This window comes from Carcharodon carcharias, chromosome 5 (assembly GCF_017639515.1).
Source record: "Carcharodon carcharias isolate sCarCar2 chromosome 5, sCarCar2.pri, whole genome shotgun sequence".
Taxonomy (NCBI): domain Eukaryota; kingdom Metazoa; phylum Chordata; class Chondrichthyes; order Lamniformes; family Lamnidae; genus Carcharodon; species Carcharodon carcharias.
Genome location: NC_054471.1, coordinates 132,373,422 through 132,397,657, shown reverse-complemented (window position 1 = coordinate 132,397,657; position 24,236 = coordinate 132,373,422). Strand labels below are relative to the sequence as shown.

The window sequence follows — 24,236 nt, the reverse complement described above, 5'->3', positions numbered from 1 at the left end:
GGACAAACCCAACCAATTACTGCCCCATCAGTCTACTTTCGATCATCAGAAAAATAATGGGAGGGATCATTAACAGTGCTATCAAGCAGCACTTGCTTAGCAATAACCTGTTCACTGATACCCATTTTAGGTTCCATCAAGGCCGCTCAACTCCTGACCTCATTACAGCTTTGGTTCAAACATGAACAAAAGAGCTGAATACTCGAGGTGAGGTGAAAGTGACTGTACTTGACATGAAGACTACATTTGACTGAGTGTGACATCAGGAGCCCTAGCAAAATTGGAGTTAATGGGAATAAGGGGGAAAACTCTCCACTGGTTGGAGTCTAGCACAAAGGAAGATGGTTGTTGTTGTTAGAGGTCAGTCATCTCACTTCCAGGACATGACTGCAGGAGTTCCTCAGGGTAGTGCCCTAGGCCCAATGATCTTCAGCTGCTTCATCAATGAAATTCATTCCACCTGAAGATCAGAAGTGGGGATGTTGGCTGATGATTGTACAATGTTCAGCACCATCATGACTCCGCAGATACTGGAGCAGTCCTTGTCCAAATGCAGCAAGACCTGGAGAATATCCAGGCTTGGGCTGAAAAGTGGCGTAATATTCATGCCACAGAAGTGTCAGGCAATGATCATCTCCAACAAGAGAGAACCTAACTATTGCCCCTTAACATTCAATGGCATTACCATCACTGAATCCCCCACTATCAGCATCCTGGGGGTTACCATTTACCAGAAACTGAACTGGACTAGCCATATAAATACACTGGGTTATGAGAGCAGTTCAGAAGCTAGGAATCCTGCGATGAGTATCTCACCTCCTGCCTCTCCAGTGCCTATCCACTATGTACAAGGCACAAGTCAGGAGTGTGATGGAATACTCTCCACTTGCCTGGGTGGGTGCAGCTCCCACAACACTCAAGAAGCTTGACACTGTCCAGGGCAAAGCAGCCTGCTTGATTGGCACCACATCCACAAACATTCACTCTCTCCACCACCGATGCATAGTAGCAGCAGTGTGTACCATATACAAGACACACTGCAGGAATTCAACAAGGCTCCTTTGACAGCACCTTCCAAACCTAAGACCACTACCATCTAGGAGGATAAGGGCAGCAGGTAGATGGGTACACCATCTAGAAGTACCCCTCCAATTTATTCACCATCCTGACTTGGAAATATATTGCCGTTCCTTCACGAATCAAGATCCTGGAACTCTCTTCATAATAACACTGTGGGTGTATCTACACCACAGGAACTGCAGTGGTTCAAAAAGGAAGCTCATCACCACCCCCTGAAGGGCAACTAAGGATGGTAGTAAATGCTGGCCCAGACAGTGAAGCCCATATCCCATGAATGAATAAAAAAAATTGTACTTACTGATCTTTTCCTTTTCACATACCTAATGAAGTTTTTGCACTCCGCCTTTATGTTTCTTGCTAGCTTGCATTCATTTTTTCTTTATCAGTTTCTTGGCCCTCCTTTGTTGGATTCTAAATTGCTACAAATCCTTGGACTGACCACTTTTTCAGGCAACCTTCTAAGTCACTTCCTTTGTTCAAATGCAATCTTTAACTTCTTTTGTTAGCCATGGCTGATTCAGCTTTCCTGTTAGGTGTTTGTGTTTTTAAGAAATTTATATTTGTTGTAGACCATGTAATACTTCTTTAAATATTAGCCATTGCTTGTCTACTATCATGTTTTTTGTGCATTTTCCTAATCCAATATTGCCAACTTGCCCTTCATACCTTCATGGTTTCTGTTGTTCAGATTTAAGATCCTAGTTTCAGAATGAACTATATCACTTTGAAATTAATGCAAAGTTCTATCATATTATGCTCACTATTTCCTAAATGCCCCTTTATAGTAAGATTATTAATTAGCCCTTTCTCATTACATAATACTAAATATAAAATAACCTGATCCATAGTTGGTTCTTCAACATACTACTCCAAAAACCCATCTCGTACACACTCCAGGAATTCATCCTGTTCAGCATTAGTGCTGATTAGATTTACCCAGTCTATAAGTAAATTGAAGTTGCCCATTATTACTGTATTACCCATGTGATAGGCATCTCTAATTTCCTGATTTATTCTTTGTCCAACCTTACCTTTAAAGTTTGGTGGCCTATAAACAACTCCTACCAATATTTTCTGCCCCTTGTTGTTTCTTAGCTCCACCCAAACTCATTCTACATCTTGATCCTTCAACCTAAGATCCTTTCTCACTCATGCACTGATCTCGTCCCTTATAAACAGTGTTACCTCGCCTCCTTTTCCTTTTTGCCTATCCTTCCTAATTGTTGAATACCCTTGAAAGTTCAGTTCCCAGCTTTGGTCACTCTGCAGCCACGTCTCCATAATGGCAATTAAATCAAATCCAAATAGTTGTTTGCTAGTACAGGACTTGAGAATTGCTGAAAAAAAGATATTTTGTCAAAGCTTTTTGTCTTGCACTCATCAGGGCAATCACAAGAATACCAATGTCAGGGGAAGCAACAACTTTATGCTGTATGGGAAGAAAGTGTTGATTGGTTGGCAAATGAACTCTGATTGGCAGAGGCATTGCCATGAAAAATGCATCAATTAATAGCGACTGACAGTTAACTGCCAAGCATTGTTTGAAATTTAAAGCAAACTGCCTGGTTTAAGTTTCAAACAATGCTTGGCAGTTAACTGTCAGTCACCATTAACTGCATTCTCCATGGCAACGCCACTACCAATCAGAGTCCACTTGCCAACCAATCAGCACTTTCTTCTCATACATTAAGTATTAAGTTGTTGCTTCCCCAGACATTGGTATTCTTGCGATTACGCTGATGAGTGCAAGGTGAAAAGCTTTGATGAAATGTCTTTTTAAATTATATCTATTTTCGTCTATTTGTGCCAACAGATCATCTACCTTGTTGTGAATGTTGTGTGCATTCAGATAGAGTGCCCTTAACTTTGGCCAGAATTTCATGCTTCCCCCACCGGTGGATTTTTACATTGTGGTGGGGAGTGTGAAATTGAAGGGATGGGATTCACTCAGGTTCCTGCCCATCCCGACCACACATCAATTTTATGCTGGGGTGGGCAAGGCCTCAGATGGGAAGCCCACCCTAGCCCCAATTGAGGCCATTATGTGTCAATTATTGGCCATCTAAAAGCTGTTTCCCGGCCAGCCTCAATTTTGAAGCTGCCAGCAGGTTTGACTTCCATGGGGGAAGCCTGAAAATCAAGAGTTAGATTTCAGGTGGAAAGTCGCAGGGGTTTGCAGCACCTCCATCAGAAACCTTAACCTTATGTTCTGGTGGCCTCCAGACCTCCCTCCCGCTGTGCCCCTGTTGGCCCCTCCCATGAGACCCTGATTGTCCCCTTTGTGCCCCCCAATGCCTTCCCTACCCTCCATCCCTGAGACCCCTTAAATTTACCTGAGCTTCTGCTCCCCGGGCTTAGGCTCTGATGACTTCACGAAGTTCCTTTTCTGTCCACTGCAGCGCTATTGCTGCAGGGATTAGAGAGCGGCCAGTTCAGGCAGGGAAGAATCAGGTTGGTGAAATAGCTGTGGGGCACTTGGAGACTTGGGGTCGGTAGGGATGTCTTCCCCGATCAACCCTTCAGATGGCGGGAAGTGAGACCCTGCCATCCAAAAAATTCAGGCCTTTGTCTTTTTGACATTATTCCGCATTCTGATCCTACTTGATGCTTGCCCTTGCTTCGTCTGCCTTCAGATTTCGCTTACTACTTTTTGCTTGCTGCTTTCCTACTTCCTGTTACTAGTTTTGCTTTCCTCCAATCTGAGCTCCCTCTCAGGCTGCCATCCCCCTGCCAATCTGGTTTAAACCCTCTACAACAGCAGTAGCAAATCTCCCTGCGAAGAACTTAGTCCCGGTCCTGCTAATGTGCAACTCGTCCATCTTGTACACATCCCAACTGCCCCAGGACTGGCCACAATGCTTCAAAAATCTGATGCCTGCCCTCCTACACAAATTCTCAAGCCACCTGTTCAATCGCACAATCCTCCGATTCTGTATACACTAGCACATTTTTTTTTAAATCCATTCATGGGATGTGGGCAATGTTGGCTAGGCCAGTGTTTATTGCCCATCCCTAATTACCCTTGAGGAGGTGGTGGTGAGTTGCTTTCTTGAACCTCTGCAGTCATCCAGGCAAGTGGAGAGCATTCCATCGCACTCCTGACTTGTACATGGTTGATGGTGGACAGGCTTTGGGGAGTCAGGAGGTGAATTACTCGCTTCAGGATTCCCAGCCTCTCACCTGCTCTTGTAGCCACAGTATTTATATGGCTAGTGCAGTCCAGTTTCAGGCCAGTGGTAACTGGCAGGATGTTGATAGTGGGGGATTCAGTGATGGGAATGTCATTGAAAGTCAAGGAGTGATGGTTAGGTTCTCTCTTGTTGAAGATGGTCATTGCCTGACACTTGTGTGACGTGAATGTTACTTGCCATTTATCAGCCCAAGCTTAGCTATTGTCCAGGTCTTGCTGCATATGGGCATGGACTGCTTCAGTATCTGAGGAGTCACAAAGGTGCTGAACATTGTGCAATCATCAGCAAATATCCCCACTTCTGAATTTATGATGGAAGGAAAGCCATTGATGAAGCAGCTGAACATGGTTGGGCCGAGGACACTACCCTGAGGAACTCCTGCAGTGATGCCCTGGAACTGAGATGATTGACCTCCAACAACCACAACCATCTTCTTTTGTGCTAGGTATGACCCCAACTAATGGAGAGTTTTCCCCCTGATTCCCATTGACTCCAATTTTGTTAGGACTCCTTGATGTCACACTCGGTCAAATGCTGCCTTGATGTCAAGGGCAGTCACTCTCACCTCACCTCGGGAGTTCAGCTCTTTTGTCCATGGTTGAACCAAGGCTGTAATGAGGTCAGGAGCTGAGTGGCCCTGGTGAAACCCAAACTGGGCATCAGTGAGCAGGTTATTACTAAGCAAGTGCCATTTGATAGCACTGTTGATGACCCCTTCCAGTACTTTACTGATGATTGAGAGTAGATGTTGAGGCGGTAATCGGCCGGATTGGATTTGTCCTGCTTTTTGTGTACAAGACATATCTGGGCAATTTTTCACATAGCCAGGGAGATGCCAGTGTTGTAGCTGTACTGGAACAGCTTGTCTAGTGGCAAGTTCTGGAGCACAAGTCTTCAGTACTATTGCCAGAAGTTTGTCAGGACCCATAGCCTTTGCAGTATCCAGTGCCTTCTACCGTTTCTTAATATCACGTGGAGTAAATTGAATTGGCTGAGGACTGGCTTCTGTGATACTGGGTACCCCAGGAGGAGGCCGAGATGGATCATCCACTCAGCACTTCTGGCTGAAGCTTGCCCATTCACTAACCCACACTCATTCATTAAAAGACTTAACCTTTAAAAACTACCTGAATGCAGCAGTTGGTACAGTAAAATGACGAAATGTCCTCTCCTGCCCTGATTCTTCTCCATTCTCTGGACATCAGATGGTCATGGCTGCGCTGCCCATTTCCCTATCAGCATTGCCACTGACTGGACGATCTAGGGCAAGAGGTCACAGGAAGTGACGTATCAATCACTAAGGCTTCCAGTGCTGCATGTGTGAACTTCAGAGTCCGCTCTCTTCCCTGGTGCTCCTTTTGTTTAGCTTCTACTTGTAGCCACTTGCACCACAAGGCACTCAGCTTCCTTGAAGAGATGAGGTTTCCTTGAAGTGGTGCAGGCTAGTTGGAATACGTGCTCCCCAATGTGCACATTGCTAAGTCGCTGCTCTGCTTTCAGCCAACCAGCAGAATGGGTCATATAGCCACTGAAATAAGGAGAAAGCACAAAGTTTGCATGCTGTCCGCTGTCTGCCTCGAAGGATTGGGTGTGGGCTGCTCGTGAATCATGATCCTTCCTGTCCAAAGACAAGGGCTTTCAAATTTTTAGCCAAATGACTGACCCAGTTGAAAGATGATCCATCTGGAACAGATAGCCTAACTCATTAATTCAACAGTCTAGAAACTAATGCCAGCATTCCAAACAAGGAAATAGATCAATTCAACCATGTTGCTCATAAGGATAAGATTGTATAAGCTTTAGAACAGTGTTCTTCATTGCAAGGCCGGCAAGCCAGTGGCAGCTCCCGCCCTCACTAGGTGTGGCTCCCTGACGACCCCCCAACTCTCCCTTTCCTGTAAGCTCATTGAGCATCACGAGATTTGTTTTAATGTCATTTCCCATGTGACTGGTCCTGTGCCACTTTGGAGCAGTCTCTCGCCACTCCCCAACCTCCAAGTTGCGGCCTACCCCAGACCTCCGAACTGCTGCCTGCCCCTCTCCCTGACATCAGAGTTGCAGTGGGATTTTGAACGGGAACGCATGTCCAGGCGAGGGAGAGAGGGTGTGTCAGGGAGTCGGAGATTCTGCGATAGGGTTGTTCAGACAGGGGGAAGAGGCCACAACTCGAATGTCGGGGAGGGGAGGAGACCACAATGCTGAGGGTTGGGGAGGAGGATGATTTGCCCCGACCAGGAGGATCAGAAAGCAGGAGGTTTGGGAATCAAGATTAGTGGCAGGCAGGAAGTCGCTTAAGTAGAAAGTAACATTTTTCTTTTAAAATAAATTAAGTTAAAAAATATAAAAGTTATTTCATTTACCAATGCAGGAATTTAGCTATGTAGAATATTGCAATTTAGATGGTATAATGTTTCAATATTTTTTTTCTCTGATAAGGAAGTTCCTACAGAACCTAACTACAGTTTTAACATTGATTCCTTTGGGAACCAATGATTCACTTAAAGACACTTCACTTAAAGTTGTGATTTTCAGGAACGTAACCACAGCTTTAAATAAATACATTTGTATTTTTAAGTATAATATGTGATTTTGTTTTAGTTGCATGCGTCGCTCTGTAACCTTACATCATGAAGGAGTAGTAAGCAATGATAATTTGGTAAAGTTGTCGATGTGGCTCTCACATTGCAGGTTTTTTGCTAAAGTGGTCCTTTCTTGAAAAATATTGAAGATCACTGCTCTAGAACATTGCTAACCACCCGAATCTAGGTATAAAAACAAAAAAACTGCGGATGCTGGAAATTCAAAACAAAAACAGAATTACCTGGAAAAACTCAGCAGGTCTGGCCGATGCTGCCAGACCTGCTGAGTTTTTCCAGGTAATTCTGTTTTTGACCCGAATCTAGGTATTAATTTATCCAGTAAATTAGCTCTCCAAGGCTGTTAACTTGTTAGCTATCTATTGAGCTATTCTTAGAGTAACGACATCAATTTACAATGGTCTTAGACACAGATCTTAACTATAACTTAATTATTATGAAGTCAATAAATAGTATAAGACATGATCTGCCTTCTTTGATGATTTGGCAGGAAAGGTTTAATCCATTCGCTCATTAGCCATGGATATCCTAATTGTGTGTTAGTAAGGTGAGCTCAGTGCAATCCAAAGTTGATAATAATGTAAGACAGTTAGATGAACCAACATAGACATCACTTCCTCCAGGACCTAAAACTGTGTGATAAAACGCCGGGTGGTTTCTTAGTGAGAAGATAAGCAAGGATTTATCTGATTACTTGACAGGTATTTGCCACAAGATCAAAACTCAATGGTCTTACAGTAGGACCACTGAAGGATGAGTGTGATACAAAATGATGATCAGAGGTAAGGTAGCATCATGGTTATGTTATGGACTTGTCATCCAGAGGCCTGGACTAATGATCCAGAGTTGTGGGTTCATATTCCATCATGACAGCTGAGAATTTAAATTCAGTTAATTAAATAAATCTGCAAGATAAAGCCAGTCTCAGTAATCGTGATTATGAAACTAGTGGATTGTAAAAACTCACCTAGTTCAATAACGTCCTTTAGGGGAGGAAATGTGCCAGCACGATCTGTCCCATATTTGACTTCAGAACCACAACAATGTGGTTGACTCTTAAGTGTCCCCTGAAATGGCCAAGCAAGCCATTCAGTCATATTGAAATCATTGTAAGGGCATTTAGGGATAGATAATAAATGCTGACTCTGCCAGCAACACCCACATACCATGACTGAATCAAAGAATAATAAACTCACAGGAAATGGTACTAAAATGGCAGAGATATGGAATGTTGTTTGTTTTCATTGAAGACACTGCCTAAGCAGAAATAACTGTAGAAGTCAAGAGGGACACCACAACAGTTGCAGCAGAAAGAGCAAAAAAAAACAAATGAGCAAAACTTGAGGACAAGACCTTTGTCCCAGTGGACATTCAAAGAAACTAGGGAGAAGATGCAGAGGCATCAGTTTCCAAATATTACAAAAACAATAGAGGAAGAAATAGTACTAGGGATTGTAATTCCAAACTTCAGTAAGGAAATTAGAACTGACCCTGAGAACAGTAGATAAGTTAGCTTAATATCTAAAATTCAAGATCAACAACATGGAGAGTATAATAAATAAAAATAGTCACCATGGATTTCTGAAAGGAAGATTATGTTTAACCAATCTTATTCTTTGAAGAAATAACAGAAAGAATAGACAAGGGCAATGCAGTGGATGTGGTATATGTGGATTTTCTGAAGGTCTTCTGTAAGATACCACATAAGGGATTCATAATAAAGGCCAGAGTCAGTGGAAACAGTGACCAAATATCAGAATGATTGAAAGATGGCTTCAAAATATTCGACAGAGAGAATTAAAGAGCAGTTTCTCAGACTGGCAAAAACATTTACTGAGATATTACCAGATTTGAGAGGATGCAGGTAGCAGTTAAGATTGAGCATGCCGTATCTATTTTCCATGAGAAAGAGAATCCTTGATAGAAATTATTACCACACAGAGGAAAGTCATTAAGCCCACCAAGCCTGCTCTGGCTATCTGCAAGAGCAATTCAGCTAGTTCCACTCCCCCACCCTTTTCCTATAACCCTGCACATTTAAAAAAACAATCAGGTGCTTATCCAATTCCCTTTTAAAGACACAATTAAATCTGCCTCCATCACACTCTCATTTCAGATCCTAATCACTCACTGCATAAAAAAATGTTTTCTCATGTTGCCTGGTATGACGTGGCAGATGATGTGTGCCAAGTGGATCAAATCAATGAGGGAAACTTGATCCCACTATCATGACGGTTTTGCAATTTGTATTTATTTCAAGATGCATGCCGTGAATTCAGTAGTGATAAGTCCACCAAGACTCTAGAGCTTTTTTAAAAAAACTAAATTGACATTTATTAACAAAAGAAAAGATTTCAAGCACATACATAGGCCTACATATTACTACCTTAATAACTCCTAAAACCTCAAATTAATCTGGCTTCCAGTTATACGCCCGTTAAGGCAATGGTAAAAAAAAATAGATTTAAACAGATCCAGGCAAGTCAACACAATACAAAAACAAAAATAGCTGGAAAAACTCAGCCGGTCTGACAGCATCTGCAGAGAGGAATACAGTTAATGTTTCGAGTCCATATGACTCTTCATCAGAATCCTTCATAGAGTCAACCCTGGACAGTAAGATTCAAAACAGAAACAAAAATAGCTGGAAAAACTCAGCAGGTCTGACAGCATCTGTGGAGAGAAAACCAGTAAAATTCAAAGTGGCTTTTGCCAGCTTCAGCTTCTGTAAACAGCAGGCTTTCTGCACAAATACTGGAGGCTTTTCACACTTATGATAGATCTTGTAATGCCTTCTCTAACACATAACCTCAGTCTCTTTATACATGTTTCTCCGTTTTAATGCAAATTCCATTGTTCCCATATGTCTTTGGAACTTTACCTTTCTCATAATATAAATCATTTCATGGTGCTAATATTATCAATAACATCAATAAACACACTGCTTGACTTAGCTTCTCTGGCTAGGTGCAACATCCTATCATCTATTTAAAAATGCTAATTCTTCTCACCTTACATTCTAAAACTTCAGCCATGTTCACGCATTTAGCATTTCAAACCTAGCTTCTTTTAATGAGTCAAAGCCGCCAGACCAGCTGTCTCCAATTCAATTAAATCCCACACACACACACAGAAATGATCCAAACCCTACTATTTGCCTACTTTTACAATAAATCACAATAATATTATGAGAATTATTATACTTCTGTGACATTGTTGTTGATTTTTTTACCAGTTCCGTAATTTTTTTGTCCTGTGGTTCTCAACACCTCCAGCTAAGGGTAGTTTCTCTCTACCACTCTGTCTAAATCCCCACGATTTTGAACATCTCTATCAGACATCTATATTGCCTTTCCTTGTTCTTTGTACCAAAATGTGTTACTTCATATTTCTCTGTATTAAATTTCATCTGTCATGTGTCCACCCATTCCACTAGCCTATGTGCACTTGAAGTCTATCATTATCCTCCTCACAGTTCACAATACTTCCAAGTTTTGTGTCATCTGCATATTTTGAAATTGTGCTCTGTATAGATGATATGTATGAATATATATTAACTTAATATATTAAGTCATTAATATATCAATAGAAGCAGTAGTTCCAGACCTGACCCCTGGGGAACACCAGTATATACCTCCTCCAATCCAAAAAGCAAGCATTTTACCATTACTCTCTGCTTCCTGTCACTCAGCCAACTCTGTATTTGTGCTGCCAGTGTATCTTTAATTCCATGGACCTCAACTTCGCTGACAAACCTCTTCTGTGGCACATTAACAAAAGCCCATTGAAAGTCCATATACATCACATAAATCCCATTACCATCATCAACCATCTCTGCTACCACATCAAAAAGCTCAATCAAGTTACTTAAAGATGATTGACCTTTAACAAATCTGTATTGGCTTGCCTTAGCTAATTCGCAACTGTTAATTTTATCCCGAGAGGAATATCTTTTTAAATCTTTAATCCTAGAAAACCCTTCATAATATTAACATGGAGAAAATTTTTCCAGTTGTGGGTGAATCTAGAACAGGGGACATACATGTAAGGTAAAATTTTTAGCTCGGCGGGCGGGTGTGCGCCCGACCCGGCTGAGTGTAAAATGATGTGTGATGACGTTGGGTGTGTGTCCCAATGTCATCGCACACTTGCGCAATATTTCGGTCGGCGGGCGCGCGCTGGAGTCAGCAGTGCGCCTGCCAACAATTAAAAGGCCTATTAAGGCCATTAAAAAGTTAATTAAAATAAATTTTTCACTGCACGTCCAACATTACAGTTGGCGGGCAGGCGAAAAGGTCAAGCAGCCTTTGCACTTATTTGGAAACCTCATCCACAGGCGTGATGAGGTTTCCAAAAGCAAGTAAAAACTTAATTTTTTTATTAATAACATGTCCCTGCTCATGTGACAGAGTCATGTGAAGGGACATATATCATAACATTTATAAAATTTTAATTTTTTTTGAAAATGCTTCATCTCCCTGAGGTGGTTTTCTGCCTCTGGGAGATAATGTAGCGCACTCGGGTGCATATGCGAAGGTCACGCTCGCCCGGCTCGCCCTCCTCCTCCTGCCTGTACAGGCAATGCTGAGCGCTGCCGCTCGTGTTTCACGCTGGGCAGGCCTTAATTGGCCCACCAGTGTGAAATTGCCTTCTGGGCCCAATCGCGGGCAACGGTCAGCTTCCCAACTGCCTCCGCCCAGCCCCTCTAATCCTGCACGTCGAGGGCAAAATTCTGCCCATAAGATATCCATTAACAAAGGAATTTTTCTTTGCACAGAGAGAGATGAGAATGTGGAACAGCTGCCCTAGAAGGTGATTGAAGCAGATAGCATTTGTATATTTATGGGAAAGCTTAATGTATACTTGAGGGAATAGGCAGGGATTAATCTGAAGACAGGGTGGGAAGAGGTAGATAATTTCAATTTTCAATTTCAATTTCAATTTATTTTCCATAACGGAGATTCATTTCAGGTACATTACTCATTTATTAAAAACAATTACATATATATGAATAGTAACAATAAAAAGAAAATTACCCAATTACAGAGGTCTAACTTCAGTTAAAATTATTCCAGTGCATTAAAATAATCTGTCAGAGAGTCCCACTATGAATGATCCTCATCCATGCATCAAACTCCTGTTAAAAGTTCTTATAAACAAGGGTCCAAAGAGTTCAGGAACCAATTTTTTCCTACATCTCAGGGATTGTAGCCTTTTCCCTAAATGCATTGAACAGCAATACTGAGACTAGGGGTGATTCTCATTGTTCATGACACTCAACTTCTGCCAAAATTCTTAGAGAGCAGATTTTATCAAGAAAGATCTACTCATCAAACACCCTTCCTGCCTGGCTCAATAATCCCTGCACCCTTGAAGAGTCTACTTTCCTTAGGCAACAGTAACAGGAGAGACATCCACAAAGGATAGCACATTCAACTATAGTCGCTGAGAAGAGTTTCATGATTGTGGGATCTACTCGAAAGGACTTAAATTTTCTGAAGTAGTATAATCATGTATATCCCTTGGCCACCATATTTGTTCCCTCCAATTCACCTTACCATCTACTTTGACACCCATATTCTTGTATTTCGTAACTATTACATTGTCACGTTATGAACCATTATGGGAACTTGGCTCTTTCCCAAAATCTATAACTAGTTCTTTTGTGTTATTTTCATTCAATTTAAGAGAATTGTTATTACTCCATTTGACAAACTTCCCCACTGAGTTCCAATAGTTTACTTCATTATTCCTTATGAGACTCACAAGTACCATATCATTAGTGTACATCAGGGTCATTGTGCTCTGATCGATAATCATTCATGTGAAGGATGAAAAGCAAAGGTGAAAGTACACAGTCCTGAGAAGATCCAGTATTCGTTAACATGGGCTCCAAGTAAATCCCAGAGACTGACACCCTTTTGTTCCTGAAATAAAAACAGAAAATACTGGAAAAACTCAGCAGGTCTGACAGCATCTGCGGTGAGAGAAACACAGCTAACGTTTCGATCCATATGACTCTTCTTCAGTGTAGTTACAGAGAATATCCTTCAAAGACAAGGCACAGTGGTTGATATCACTAAGGATGATCTTTGATGAAGCTGGAGAAGGATAGCCATTTCTTGGACTGTTTCAGAAACAACTCCTGCTGCCTCCTCCACACTGGCACGGCTGGAATATATCCAGCATAAGGCAGTGGGGAGAGAGACCAGGTTTGGTAGGTGCAGGGGGGAGTGAGGTGAAACCAAGGCTGGAGGGAGCAAGGTGACTCTGTGGCTGGTGAAGCAAAATGACACCAAGGCTCGGGTGAGTGAGGCTATTCCTGGGGGGAGTGAGGTCACACCAAGGATGAGCAGGAGTGAAGTGACACCGGGGCTGGGGGGTGCAAGGTTACACCTGTGGGGGTGTGAGGCTACACCCAGGGGGAGTGAGGCTACACTTGGGGATTGGGGAAGCGAGGCTGCACTGGGACTGGGATGAGTGAGGTGGCACTGGGGCTGGGGGAGGCAAGGTGACACCAAGGCTGAGGAGAGCGAGGCTGCACTGGGACCAGAAGGAGTGAGGTGACACCAAGGCCAAGGAGAGAGAGTCTACACGGGTGCCAGGAGGAGTGAGGTGACACCAAGGTCAGGTGGATGTGAGTGCAAGGCTGCACGAGGGCTGGGAGGTGTGAGGTGACACCAAGGCCACTGGAGGTGGTGAGGGAGAGTGGTAACGAGGCTACAGTAGGAAAAGACATGGACCGGTTGTTCTATGTAATAATGACTGAGAATAACACAAAAGCAGGCTGTGAAGCCAACGTACACTAAACCCCCAATTTCCCTCCTGTGTCCCAGCCAAGACTATTGCTGGCTGCCACTTTCCACCCGTTGTATAAAACCGCTGGTGACTTCTCACCTGTTGACCAAGTTTCTTCAAGTCATCAAAACCGCCATGTGTAAGTGATGATGACTGTGGGGTAGTAGAAGACAGGGAGAATGATAGCAGACATCAGGAAATGGCGGTCTGTAAACTGATACAGGTGACATTTTATTTTGGAAATTGCACTTCTGTTGTAGAACTAGACTTAATGGAAGTATAGGTCGGAGATTCAGAACCTACTCCAATTCACTCTGCAGACTCCCACTTAATTAATTGTTTCGGGTTAGTATCTGCCAAGCATAAAAAGCTGCTGCCCTCTTGATCTCTGGGGCTATTTGATCCCTGTAAAGGCCTAGCCACTTTCCTTGGTGCTGCAGCAGTGTTCCCATTGCAACACTGCCAGGAATTCGCAGCTGGGTGCGAGAGTAGGAATCCTACTGGAAGGACACTGTACATCAGTGAAATGTATCAGGTCAGGGCAAAGTTAGAATGACAGACACAAGTCTACCCCACTCCTACTCTGTCCCAAAAAGGAAAATCTGATACTTCCAGTTAACCTGTATTTTTTAATGGCACAAATGTCCATGTAATTTAAAGTCAAATCAGATTTTATTAAACCCACTCAAATCACTTTAAATAAACATGACAAATACTGATTACTTTTACCGGATTGGATGTGAATGAACTGTATTCTGTGAGTCTAATTGCTTTGTCCCTTAATCTGTGGGACTTCAACTATATAGGTTTTGTATAAAATGTTTGACCTCAGATGCCATAATGTTGACCTACTTCCATGTACTGTACTTCCACATAACCTCTCAAGTGTTTGAGTGTTGCACTCCCAATTACAATTCTTCCAGTGCACAGAAAAATATCGAAATACAGAAGGAACCTGATAGCTGAAGCAGTTCAGCACTGTATTTGCATCCAAACGTTTGTGAGCTTTGAGTCTTAGGGTTGGCCTGCCACGTGCGCAAGAAAACCCGAAGATGTGTTTTTTCATCTGGCTAGTGAATTCAGTCACTTTTGTTTGCCTTATCAAAGGGAGTTCAGACATGCCATCTGTGAGTCAAAGGGGTAAGGAAGCAGTTACCAAATCCACATGATTCCTTCAACTGTTTAGAAAGAAAGTTTTCTTGCATTTCCAACTGGCACTCACAACATGACTAACAGTAAGAAAGAATAGGAAAGCGCAAATGTTATGATGGCTCTGTGGGTAAGTACACTACATGATGTGGCACTTGAGCCACAGGTCTCAGGTTCAATCCTGAATCTGTGCTCCGATAACTGGTTATGGTATAATTGGCCTCAGAGCTTCTGTGCTGGGAGGAGAGCGACCAGCTTTGATTGTTATCTTGTGACCTGCATACTGGAAAAAATGTACTTTTGTGGCGGTCATACATGACCTCAGCTACTGGCCCCAATATTAATGAGGAGAAGGGAAGTGTGCGGTGGCGGTGGCTATGATTGGCCGAAAACTCTGACCAGATTGGGAAGTGGAGACCCTGCCAACCTTTAATGGAATTACGTCACTTCAGCAAAATGCTGCAGTCTCCTAGCAGATCGAGAGTTCATTAACCTTGTAGCAGGCCTCAGCCAGGGACCACATGGATGGTTCCAACTAGTTGGTGAGTTTTTGTGTTTGTGACTGCGAGAGTGGGGAGTATTGCAGGGGTCTTGCTGTGATTAGAGCAGCAGATGGCGTCTGCTTATGATTAGGGCCTGAATGCGGTGGGGGGAGGGTGGAGGGCTGTTGTTGGGGAGTGGGGGTGGTTGCAGGAGTGATGTCAGGGATTGGGGCCAGTAAGGGGATTTCTGTTTGTGACCAGGACTGTTGAGCGTCTGTGTGCAATGAAGGCTGATATCTGTGTACGACAGGTGAGAGGGTGGTTGGGGTGTCCATCTGTGCAATCGGGGACAGGGGGTGAGGGGAATGGATGGGTGGTGTGTGTCTACCATTAGGCCCAGGGACTATGTCTGTTTGCGATTGGTGATGGCAAGGGCAGGGTGTCTATCTGTGATCCTGGTCCACAAGGAAATCTGAAAAATAAATTTCAAAGATGCCTTTTGGCTTAAGTTACAGTTCCTGCAGGTTTTGCCTGACATGAAGCCAACACACCACATCGCTCAATCCACTGGTCGATGTTCCAGATCAGATCCTCAGGACATCACTAGACCCATTCTGCATATTTAAAAAAGGATACCGATGCCTTCCTATGGGTATCTTATTTGCCTGTTTGAACAGCAGTCTATTATGTGACACACTGAGAAGGAAGTGAGATCAGTCCTGGTTACTGACACCACTATTTTAACTTGCCAAGTTGTGGGAATTTAAAATCAGGGCTGTAGTTGTGATACTCCATGGTCAATGAACCTTCTGATACTCAGTGCTTATGTGAAAAACAGGAATTTGGTTAAAAAAACTGCATTACTAGCAGAATATTCAACCAAGAGAAAATTGGAGGCCAAAGTGATGCACAGGGATTAATTAGAAGAAGCACACCTGCCCGATTTTGAGGTGACTGCTTGTGAGATAAAATAAGAAAATTTGGCTTGAAGCAAAAATGTAATGACAGATTAAACAACTTTTAGTTCAAAATGGCCTACGTCAGCACTTTTCATTTAATATATTCTTTCTTCAATTTATTCCAATTCAGAACAAAGAAAATCTCAAGGTGGAGTGAAGAATGTGGTTTATGGAGATTAACTAGACTAAGAAAATGTAGTTCAGCTTCAGTTATCTAGATGAATTATCAGTGAAATACATGCTGTGGGAGTGGAGAGCTCACGTCCTTGTAGAACATGAAACAAAAATTTGGAACAAAGCTCCTTTCATTATTGGAATATGAATCGCTTTGTGGTATTTGTAATTTGTTCTTGAAAGCTAACCAAAAAACTCTAGTTATGAAAGATTTTACATTGAGTAGATGGAAAAGTATTGCTGTTTGTGTTGAGCATGAGAAAAAACTGCAAACATTTTAGTATAGCTACTGAAATCAGACTATTATTTAATTATTTGATTGACAAGTTTGTTACTTCCCTTTACCAATGTGTTATTGGTTTAATCTTTTATGCTGAGCTCCTTCAATAGCTTATTGGGTTATTGCAGTGCCTAGTAAGTGGGTGGGTGAACAGAGACTTACACACTAGGACAATAACAAATTTGATCTCTGGTCTATGCTTAATTAGCTGATCCCAACCAGCCAACAGTTGAAATGCTATAGTTGGTCCCAGCCCCTCTCAGCCAGAAAGAGTTCAAGTCAACCGCCATTCCTGCTCTTGATTGCTTACTTAGTGACTCTGCTGAGAAGTACATGGGGTAGATAACCATCAACTGTGGTGGAGATGGAAACCTCACTGAATCAGACTGGCTAATCATTGGAAACCAGATTGGGCAGTCTATCCACCACCTCCAGATTTGTATATGGATGCGAATAGGATCAAACTAGACTGAAGTGGATCGCAATATAGTCTTAACAGCATTCACTAACTGGGTGAAGGCGTGAAGAATGCTCACTTAGCTAACAAGTTGCAGGGATGACAGCCTTTGTGGGACTGTATCCCAGCATGAGCTAATGTCTTCAAGACAAGTGGGAAAAAGATTGGAGGTATGGAGCCGATTAGGGACCAAAATGAGGATTTTACGCAGGGAGACAGAGGGCATGGCTGAGGTACTAAATGAACACTTTGCATCTGTCTTTACCAAGGAAGAAGATGTTGGCAAAGTCACAGTGAATGAAAAGGTTGTTGAGATATTTAATCAGCTGAAAATTAATAAAATGGAGGTATTAGATAGACTGGCTGTACTTAGATTTGATGTCACCAGGAATGGGTGAGATGCATTTGAGGATCTTGAGGGAAGGAAGGGTGAAAATTGTGGAGTAGTGGCTTTAATCTTCCAATCATCCAATACTGGGGTGGTGCCAGAGGACTGGAGAATTGCACATGTTACACCCTTGTTCCACAAAGGGTGTGAGGATAATCTGAGCAACTACAGGCCAGTCAGTTTAACTTAGTAGTTGGAAAACTTTTCGGAAGGATATTTTCGGAGAAAATTTACAGTCACTTGGACAAATATGGATTAATTAAGGAAAGCCAGCACAGATTTACAAAGGCAAATAGTGTTTAACTCATTTGATTGTCGTCTTTGATGAGGCAATAAAGAGGTTTGATGAGGATGATGCTTTCAAACTTCCAAAAAGCATTTGATAAAGTGCCATGTAACAGGCTTGTCAGCAAAGTTGAAGCCCATGGAACAAAAGATAAAGTGGCAGCATGGATACAAAGTTTGCTGAGTGATATGAAAGAGAGTAGCAGTGAATGATTGTTTTTCGTACTGGAGGAAGGTATATAGTGGGGTTCCCCAGAGACCAGTACTAGGACTACAGTTTTTCTTGGGGCAGAATTTTACGCTGGTCGGGCTGGCACATGCCCAACACAATTGGTCATGAATTTGCGCGAGATGACATCAGGTGAGCGTGAAGCGCGCCTGCCAACAATTAAGAGGGCAATTAAGCCCATTAACGGAGCAATTGACTCCAATTTTCCAAGGTCTGTCCAACCTTACGTTTGGTGAACGGGCGAATCGGCCAGGCGGCTTTTATTTTTTTCATGAAAGCGATTGATTATGATGCACGGACACTTTCTTTCAGCTTCTGAGATCTTTATTTTTGATTTTTCAGGTCTTCACATCCCTGAGGCATCTCTCTGCCTTCAAGGAACTTTCCCCCAGGGCTGGCCCATGCCCACATTGACGTCATCGCTCGCCCTCTTCCCACCCCCATCCCGGCAGCACCAAACTTCTCAGCGCACGCTTCCTGCTGGCTGGCCGTTAATTGGCCAGCTAGTGTGAAATTGCGATCGGGAGCCGATCACTGTTGGTGGTCCATTCCCCAGCTGACCCCAGGCCCGCCGATCGCGCCCACCTGCCAACCTAAAAATCCAGACCTTGATCTATATTAATGACCTGGACTTGGGTGCACAGGGCACAATTTCAAAATTTGCAGATCACACAAAATTTGGGGCAGAATTTTGCCCTAGTTGGGTGGGCTCAGCAGGGGCGGTTGGTTTCCCACAATCTAAACGTGAGCGGCAGCCGGAAGGAGGAGGTCAAGCGAGAACTCCGTGCATGCACATGAGTGCATGCTTCAAAACCGCACAGAGGCACAGAACTGCCTCAGGGAGATGAACAGTTTTCGAAATAAAATATATAAATGCGAAAAATATTATGAAACATGTCACATGACTCTGTCACATGAACAGGGACATGTTATTAAATAAATTTTTTAAATTTTACTTTATTTTTATTTGCTGTTGGAAACCTTATCCCGCGCCTGGATGATACTTCCAAAAAGTACAAAGGTTGCTTGGCCACTTCAACTGTAAGGTTGGACAGGCAGTGAAAAGTTTCTTCTAATTATCTTTTAAGTAGCCTTGATAGACCTTTTAATTGTCGGCGGGTACGCTGGTGACTCCGGCACGCTTCCACCCACTGAAATATCGCGCATCGATTTACACTCGGTCGGGCGCGTGCCCGCCCACTGAGCTAAAGATTCAGCCCTTGTAAGTGTTGTAAACTGTGAGGATGGTAGAGATAGTCTTCAAGAAGACATAGACAGACTGGTGAATGGGTGGACATATGGCAGATGAGATTTAATGCAGGCAGTTGTGAAGTAATACAATTGGGTAAGAATAATGAGGAAAGGCAATATAAAATAAAGGACATCATTCTAAAAGGGGTGCAAGGGCAGAGCAACATGTGTACAAATCATTGAAGGTGGCAGGATAGGTTATGAAAATGGTTAATAAGGCATATGGCATTGTGGTTTTTATAAATAGAGGCAGAGTACAAGCTTTATAAAACACTGGTTCAGCCTCAACTGGAGTATCGTATCTAATTCTGGGCACCACGCTTTGGGAAGGATGGGAAGGCATTGGAAAAGGAGCAGAAAATATTTACAAGAATAGTTCTAGGGATGAGGGATTTCAGTTACATGAATTGATTGGAGAATCTAGGGCTGTTCTTCTCTGAGAAAAGAAGGTTGGGAGGAGATTTGGTGGAGGTACTCAAAATCATGAGAGATCTGGACAAAGTAGACAGAGAGAAAATGTTCCCATTGACAGAAGGGTCAAGAACCAGAGGACACAGATTTAAGGTGATTGGCAAAAAAAAAACAAAGGTGCCATGAGGAAGACCTTTTTATGCAGCAAATGTTTAGGATTTGGAATGCACTACCTTGTGGAGACAGGGTCAATCATGTTCTGCAAAAGGGAACTGGATAATTAGCTGAAGAGAAAGAATTTGCAGAGCTACGGGAAGGGCACTGATGTGGAACGAGATGATTTGCATGGCACGAAGGATTGAATGGCCTCCTTCTGTGCTGTAACTATTCAATATATCTGTAACGACTTCCCTTTACTTTATTCTTTAAATTTACATTGTTGCCTCCTAGTATCATGGTCCTTCCCTTTCCTGAGAAGGCCGACTGCTCGCCCCCACACCCCCCCCGCCCACCCAAACACCCTGAAAGCAAAGTCGGCATGGAGCTGACCCACTCCACACCGGCCCACTCCATAGACATAATGCTCTGCAGACAGGCTAAACAAGGGCAGAGTGGGACGTCCACCCCTCAATCCAATTGTCTGGCAGTGCCAAAAGCGTGTTAGTGTGCGCTATTGGGACTGCAAAAGACGGAGGAAAATGCCTATGGATTCCCAGAAACAGGTTAGTCGAGGGTCTTGAGCAGGGAGGGTTTGAGCAGATCAAGGAGAGGTGAGGGGAGGGTTTAAGGATGTGGGTGGATAGCGAGAAATTACGGGGGTTTTATCTTGGTGGGGGGGAGGGGGCACGTCCCCTGTTCGACAAAGGGTAGCCCTTGAAGATAGAAACCCCCAATTCCTTCCCGCCCTTGAAGAGATCATTAAAAAATTAGGCTGCCCACTCCCACCCAACTGCCCTTTCCCAACATTTTATGATGTGGGCAGTGTGTTATTGGGGTAAATTGGCTTGGTAACAAGCTTAATTGACCCTTGATTAACTATCCCCCACCCCAATCCCATATTATGGGGATGAGCTCTGGGGTGAATGGGAAGATGATGAGGCAAGCACCCCTGCCCTATTTTATGTGGCCCCCTGCCAAAACCACACCCAGCAGGACATGTAAAATGCAGCCCAGTGTGTGTCACAGATTTTTCCAGGACTGTTGGCACTGCTGCTCTACAGTCACTTATTAGAAGAAGCAACCACCTGTGGGAAAGGCTTACGATAATACCAAGTTTTCCTTTCGTGAGATAGTCTCATTTATGTGGCTAGAGGGACTACTGATTAAAATCAGGTGATAGGATTAAATATAAATCAAGGCTAAGGATTTGCACTACACTGAACTATGTTAGAAATAAAAATGGAAAATGTTGTAAGATGCAACAGCATCTGGAGGTTTCTGACCAGCATCTGACCAGGTTTCAAGTTTGTACCTCTAACGCCAACACTTTAGCTCTAAAGCAATTAGACAAAGGGTAGGTTTTGAAGATAGAATCCCCCATTTTCTTCCTGCCCTTGAAAAGATCATTTAAAAAATTAGGCTGCCCACTCCAACCCAACTGCCCTTTCCCAACATTTTATGATGTGGGCAGTCGTGTGATATTTCGTTTGGCGGGCACACACGGGATGTTGGCAGCACACCGGCAGACAACTAAAAGGCTTATTAAGGCCATCAAAAAGATAAGTAACTTATACTTTCCGCTGCCTGTCCAACCTTACGGTTGGCAGGCAGGTGAAAAGGCCAAATAGCCTTTGCACTTTTTAGGAAACCTCATCTACGGGCGGGATGAGAGGTTTCTAACAACAAAGCAAAGAAAAATAAAATAAAACATTTTAAATTTCATTTATAACATGCTCCTGCTCATGTGACAGAGTCACAAGAGGTGACATGTTTTATAACATTTTTAAATTCTTTATTTTTTTTTTTAAAAAACTGTTCATCTCCCTGAGGCAGCTCTGTGCCTCAGGGAAATTTTCAAGTGCGCGCTTGCTCGCATGTGCTAAGTTCTGCACTCGCCCTCCTCCCCACCCCCACACAGGCAGCGCTGAGCACTGCCGCTTGCATTTCACACTGGGCGAGCCTTAATTGGCCCACCAGTGTGAAATCACGGCCCAGCCCCGATCGCAGGTGGCGGTCAGCTTCCCAACTGCACCCCGCCCTCCCCCGCCGAGGCTGCCCAACAAGGTCAAAATTACTGCCCCTGGAGTTGTGTGACTTGTTACAGGATATGTGCAACTCAGTTGATATATTTCTGTTTCATTGTGGACTGTAATATGGTCGCAAACAAAATCCCTGAAATGCACTGGATAACTTTTTTGTGTAAGTTGAGCAAAAAGGTCAGGAAGAAAGCCATATAACAGGAAGATTTTGCAATTTTGAAAGATGATTGGATATTGTGGCCATGTTTTGGCTCCATAGTAAAGAAAATGAATAATATTTGCAATCAGTGTGAGTGGTTCACAATCTTCTTGATAAAACATATGTAAGGACAACAAAGGCAAATTTAACATTCAGTTGATTCAAAATGATGGAAATCAAAATCCAGTTAGCATTTTGACTAATGCAAATGACTAAATATATTGTCAACTTGGTTGTAAACATGTAGTCAAATTTCTGTTGCTACATTTTTTGCAGGACATAATTTAAAAGCCATTGCAAAATATACCGTTTCAATACTAAGCTCATTCTGAACTGTAACACATAGTTGTACTATAACATTGTGACCTTCTAGATGCATAAATTGAATATCCATGAGATGCTTGTTATTTTCTCAATGCTTTATACTTCATGCATCCTAATATTAATTAATCTCATGTTTTACTCTCTTTAGTTTTCAGGACTCTACCTTCTGTCTTTTTTCACAATAATTCTTGGATTAATCTTCTACTCTTCCACTTCCACATACGTGGCCCAAGATCCACGTGTATACAAGCAGTTTCGTAACCCTGCAGGCCCAGTAGTCGAGATACCAACCACTGGACAAGTGGAGCCATCAGTCACATATTCCAGCCTAGGACAGGAGACTGAGGAGGAGGCCCATGTCCGAGTTTCATGAGGAGGCACTGAAAATGCATCCTAGCACTTCAATGGGCTTTATTTTACATTCCTGGATTTTTTTTTGTTTACATCACCTCATTCCCCCTATTTTTGGTTTACTACATTTTAATATTTATTTTTCAAACCAAATTTCTAGAATTCTTTTTACTAATTGTAGAGTTTAGTAAATTGTTATTTGAAACAATTGGGTTTAATGTGTCAGTTCACTGACTAAGAGTTTTTAAGTGGATTGCAATCAATTGATGGTTTAAAAAGTGCCATCTAAAACATTTTTATAATATAGTCTATATATCACTACCACTGTATGGGAATAAGGGGATTTTAACTGAGTTTAAATATGCACTGTATTTTTTCTCATTTCCAGTCATTCCCATCTTTTTGCACATAAATGTTTCAAAGTTAAGGCCATCTAAGAAGTCATTTAAAGGGTGATGTTATCTTTCTATATGAAACGCCATTATATGACCTCTGAACCTGCGTCAATCTAAGATGGGCGATTGTATAGTTTAGAATTTGCTAACTTGTGCTGTTAACATTTTGACAAGTTGTGTAGTACCTTTGTGTTGCTTTAACAATTAGTATTCTTCACAGTTAGATTACAATAAGTATGGACTGTACCCCATGGGTAGAAATCTACTGTTAAATAAAGAAAAGATAATAACATAATACAGTTAAACTCAACACCATTACAAGAAAACAAACCAAAAACTGCACAGTTCAACTGAAAGAAGCCCTTTATCTTTTTGATATCTGCATGCTCTTTATGGACTGGCTGTGGCAATGTAATGCCTGTATGATGTTTTCAAATAAATGCTTTATGAAAGATAATATCACAACATGGACTCCTGTCTACTACTTGCAATGATCACTCAACAAAGCTGTTTTAGAAAAACAGGCTGCGGGCATCATTTTTCAGTGTTTCCTCTATTAAAACTGCAATTGACAGTAACTTAAATCAACCAACACTAGGAATGATCATGAATCAGTGATTGGATTTTATGGATAATTGCTAATTTGACAAAATATCAGTGTGAAAATACATGGTGTATTTTTGGCTAATGTGTTTATCTGTGCAAAATGGGAGCGCTTAGTTATGTTTTTGGTTAATTGAATGATTTGCTTCTCATTGTTAATAGCCTCAAAAAATATTCCACAGTTGAGGTTCTCAATAGGCATTATTGCCTTTATAGATTCAATCACCAATAACAGCTAACACTTAAGTCAATCAACCACATGTAAATTGAATTATTTGTTCCAAAATGGAAAGACAAATGTCACCACTGTCACCCCATAGGAAATATAATCCTATTAGTTGAGCTACAGAGCACCAATGACAATTCATAGAAGGGGGGTCTATTTCCTACTTACTCCAAGTTAAATAAGAATATATGCAGACAAATGGCTGTAGC

General features: G+C 42.3%; 1 protein-coding gene across 1 annotated transcript in view; it reads left to right on the top strand.

Annotated features, from left to right (window-relative positions):
* The window catches only part of slc35f1 (solute carrier family 35 member F1), a 455,916-nt gene extending 432,253 nt beyond the window's left edge, over window positions 1-23,663 (top strand). The window contains exon 8 of the mRNA XM_041188566.1: window positions 22,601-23,663. Within this exon, the coding sequence (XP_041044500.1) occupies window positions 22,601-22,825 (225 nt within the window). The 3' untranslated portion in view covers window positions 22,826-23,663. The remainder of the gene's footprint in view (window positions 1-22,600) is intronic.
* The last annotated feature ends 573 nt before the right edge of the window (window positions 23,664-24,236 follow it).